The sequence below is a fragment of the Mandrillus leucophaeus genome, unplaced genomic scaffold (genome assembly GCF_000951045.1).
Source record: "Mandrillus leucophaeus isolate KB7577 unplaced genomic scaffold, Mleu.le_1.0 Scaffold1, whole genome shotgun sequence".
Classification (NCBI taxonomy): Eukaryota; Metazoa; Chordata; class Mammalia; order Primates; family Cercopithecidae; genus Mandrillus; species Mandrillus leucophaeus.
In genome coordinates this window covers 9,520,894-9,524,997 of record NW_012098097.1, presented here as the reverse complement: position 1 = coordinate 9,524,997, position 4,104 = coordinate 9,520,894, and the positions used below count along the sequence as shown (strand labels likewise).

At 50.3% G+C, this 4,104-nt stretch overlaps 1 protein-coding gene across 1 annotated transcript in view; it reads left to right on the top strand.

Annotated features, from left to right (window-relative positions):
* QRICH2 (glutamine rich 2) overlaps positions 1 to 4,104 on the top strand; it is a 42,095-nt gene that overhangs the window by 11,295 nt on the left and 26,696 nt on the right. Inside the window, exon 4 of the mRNA XM_011966099.1 lies at positions 638 to 735. Coding sequence (XP_011821489.1) covers positions 654 to 735 — 82 coding nt within the window. The 5' untranslated portion in view covers positions 638 to 653. The remainder of the gene's footprint in view (positions 1 to 637; positions 736 to 4,104) is intronic.

The window sequence follows — 4,104 nt, the reverse complement described above, 5'->3', positions numbered from 1 at the left end:
CCGGGTTCAAGCGATTCTCCTACCTCAGCCTCCTGAGTAGCTGGGATTACAGGTGTGCGCCACCATGCCTGGCTAATTTTTGTATTTTTAGTAGAGACAGGGTTTCACCATGTTGGCCAGGCTGGTCCCGAACTCCTACACTCAGGTGATCCGCCCACGTTGGTCTCCCAAAGTGTTGAGATTACAGGTGTGAGCCACATTTTCTTGAGCCTTTTTCCCCAAGTACACAGCTACTTAAAAACAGTTTGATTGTTTCAGGCCTTGCTTTTATGATTTTATGATTTGTTAGGTGGGCCCTTAGGTGTGTTCAGTCTAGGGCTGATTATTCTCCACTTCTGAGGCAACACTTTTCTCAGTACACTCTGCTCTGTGCTACTTGAATGATGAGTTTTGCCAAACTGGTTGATAAAAACAGGCACTATTCCCAGCGCCATGGCAGTCGGGGAACTGCTTCTTCAAGCCCTGCAGATGGTTCTTTCCCCAATCTTGGGACGTCTTCCCACATGCATGTGCCCATCAAATGTGTGCCAGTCACTCGGAGGGGAACCTCCACAGGCCTCTGGAGTGGGCTTTCTGTCATCTCCCTTCTTTCTGATTAATTTTTCTTTTTGAAACAGAGCCATGCTCTGTCACCCAGGCTGGAGTGCAGTGGCATGGTCTCAGCTCACTGCAACCTCCACCTCCTGGGTTCAAGTGATTCTCCTGCCTCAGCCTCCCAAGTAGCTGCGACTACAGGCATGTGCGACCATGCCTGGCTAATTTTTGTATTTTTAGTAGAGATAGGGTTTCGCCTTGTTGGCCAGGCTGGTCTCAAACTCCTAACCTCAGGTAATCCACCTGCCTCAGCCTCCCAAAGTTCTGGGATTACAGGCATGAGCCACCACGCCTGGATAACTCGTTTCTTTCTGGTACTCTATCCTGTGACCTTCAGTTGCCTGAATCTCCCTGAATGCTCAGTTCTGTCTCCTCAACTCAGAGAGTCTGCTGGGCTCCACCTCAATTCCCCCTCCCTGCACTGCAGTCTGGAAGCGCCAGCGAGGCAGAAAGCCGGGGTGATGCAGGGTTCCCAGTTTTCATGTCTCCACCTCTTGGGGATTACTGCCCTTCATAACTTGATATCCGGTGTCTAGGAAACCACTGTTTCACAGCTGTTGTTGGGGTTTTTTTGGTTTTTGTTTTTGTGTTTTTGAGACAGAGTCTCGCTCTGTCACCCAGGCTGGAGTACAGTGGCGCTATCTCGGCTCGCTGCAACCTCCACCTCCCGGGTTCAAGCAGTTCTCCTGCCTTAGCCTCCTAAGTAGCTGGGATTACGGGCATGTGCTGCTACACCCAGCTAGTTTTTATATTATTAGTAGAGATGGGGCTTCACGATGTTGGTCAGGCTGGTCTTGAACTCCTGACCTCGTGATCCACCCACATCGGCCTCCCAAAGTGCTGGGATTACAGGCGTGAGCCACTGCACCCAGCCTCAGTTTTGTTTTTTCTTGTTACGGAAAGGAGGGTAAATCCAGCCCCTGTTACTTCATCTTGGCTGGAAACGGAAGTGGTTCATTCTTTTCATGGATTAATAGCATCTACTGTATTGGTGACCAGAAATATCTCAGTCCCTTATTGATGATATAGCTTATCAACGATGCTGCAGACCCCATCATTGTATGTAAAGCTTGGCATCCTTTGGTGAGGATTCAGAGAAAATTCCTATCTGTGGAGTTTCTGGGTCCATCGGTTTGCATGTTTACATTTTATTTATTTATTTATTTAATTTTGAGATGGTGTCTTGCTGTGTTGCACGGGCCGGAGTGCAGTGGCATGATCTCGGCTCACTGCACCCTCTGCCTTTTGGGTTCAAGGGATTTTCCTGAGTAGCTGGGATTACAGGTGTGCAGTACCAAGCCTGGCTAATATTTTTGTATTTTCAGTAGAGACCAGGTTTCACCATGTTGGTCAGGCTGGTCTCGAACTCCTGATCTCAAGTGATCCACCCGCCTCGGCCTCCTGTCAGTGTGTTTCTTTATGTCAAGCTTAGCTTTTAGGACCAGAGGGCTTTTTTCTCCAGGGTCCCTAAATCATCCTAGTCAGAACTTCCAGATTTCCTTTCTTCCCGCTCTGATAGTGAATATTTTGACTGTTATTGATTTCCTTCTTCCTCTCCAACCAGGGCTCAGAAACACTTATGGGATTTTCTAAGCGCAGAGGGTTCACTTCCTTAACATCACCTGATGGGACTCTAAGCGGAGCCTCTACCAAGCAACCAAGTATTGACCAGGTTCTGGATTCTGCCCGTGGTCTTGGCCCGGATCAGACTGCATCAGGATCTGGTGGCGCAACACACCCCTCTGAGGCGGTTATCAGTAGGGAACAAAGCAGGGGCCCCTCTGGCACTGGTAGACAGCAGCAGCCGAGGGCCCGTGATGAAGCTGGCATGCCACGACTCCATCAGTCTTCTGTACTGCAATTCAAACCAGACTCAGATCGTCGCAGGAGTGGAGAGAAGCTTACCTCGACACTTTCAAGAAGAGATGAACGAGATGCACGTCCTGGTCCAGTTCAACAGGACTTAACCTCAGCCAGGGAGCAGCCCAGTAGGGTGCCCGCTAGCCAGAGTCAGGTCCATCTAAGGTCAGATCGCCGTGGGTTAGAACCAACTGGCATGGATCAGCCGGGATTAGTGCATGCTGGCACTTACCTACATGGTGTGGTACCCCTCAGCATGGGTCAGCTTCGTGTGCCACCACCTGAAATGGATGATCAGGAATGGGGACGACTTGTCATGGATGAGCAACGTATGTTGCCACCATCAGTACCTGGCAGAGACCAGCAAGGATTGGAACTACCTAGCACAGACCAACATGGTCTGGTTTCAGTCGGTGCATATCAGCATGGTATGGTACTTCCTGGCATAGACCAACGCAGTATGGAACCACTTGGCATGGATCAGCGTGGATTTATAATATCAGGCATGGGTCAGCAAGGACTGGTAGCCCCTGGAGTGGACCAGCAAGGATTGATATTGCCTGTCATAGATCAACATGGACTGATTCTACCTTTTACAGACCAGCATGGTTTGGTATCACCTGGTTTGATGCCAATTAGTGCAGATCAGCAAGGTTTTGTGCAGCCCAGTTTGGAAGCAACTGGCTTCATACAACCTGGCACAGAACAGCATGATTTGATCCAGTCTGGCAGATTTCAGCATGCTGTGGTGCAGCCTGGTGCATATCAGCCTGGCTTGGTCCAACCTGGTGCAGATCAGCGTGGTTTGGTCCGGCCTGGAATGGATCAGTCTGGTTTGGCCCAACCTGGTAGAGATCAGCATCGTTTGATCCAGCCTGGCACAGGTCAGCATGATTTGGTCCAATCTGGCACAGGTCAGGGTGGCTTGGTACAGCCTGGTGTAGATCAGCTTGGCATGGTCCAACCTGGTGCAGATCTGCATGGTTTGGTCCAGCCTGGAATGGATCAGTCTGGTTTGGCCCAACCTGGTAGAGATCAGCATGGTTTGGTCCAATCTGGCACAGGTCAGGGTGGCTTGGTACAGCCTGGTGTAGATCAGCCTGGCATGATCCAACCTGGTGCAGATCAGCATGGTTTGGTGCAGATTGGTGCATATCCACCTGGTTTGGTACAGCCTGGCATGGATCAGCATGGTTTAATACAATCTGGTGCATTTCCCAGTGACTGGATACAGCCTGATGTGTATCTACCTGGACTGGTACAGCCTGGTACATATCCACATGGTTTGGTACAGGCTGGTGCAGATCCACGTAGTTTGGTCCAACCTGGTATAGATCAACGTGGTTTGGTTCAGCTAGGAGCTGACCAATATGGTTTTGTGCAGCCTGGCATAGATCAGCTTGGTTTGGTGCAACGTGGTGCAGATCAGCAAGGTTTAGTCCAGTCTGGTGCAGTTCAGTATGGTGTGGTCCAACCTGGAATGGATCAGCATGGTTTGGCACAACCTGGTACACTTCAGAGTAGTTTGGGGCAACCTGGTGCAGTTCAGCATGGTTTCGTCCAACCTGGAGTGGATCAGCGTGGTTTGGTACAACCTGATTCACTTCAGCGTGTCTTGGTACAACCTGGTGCAGTTCAGCCTGGTCTGGT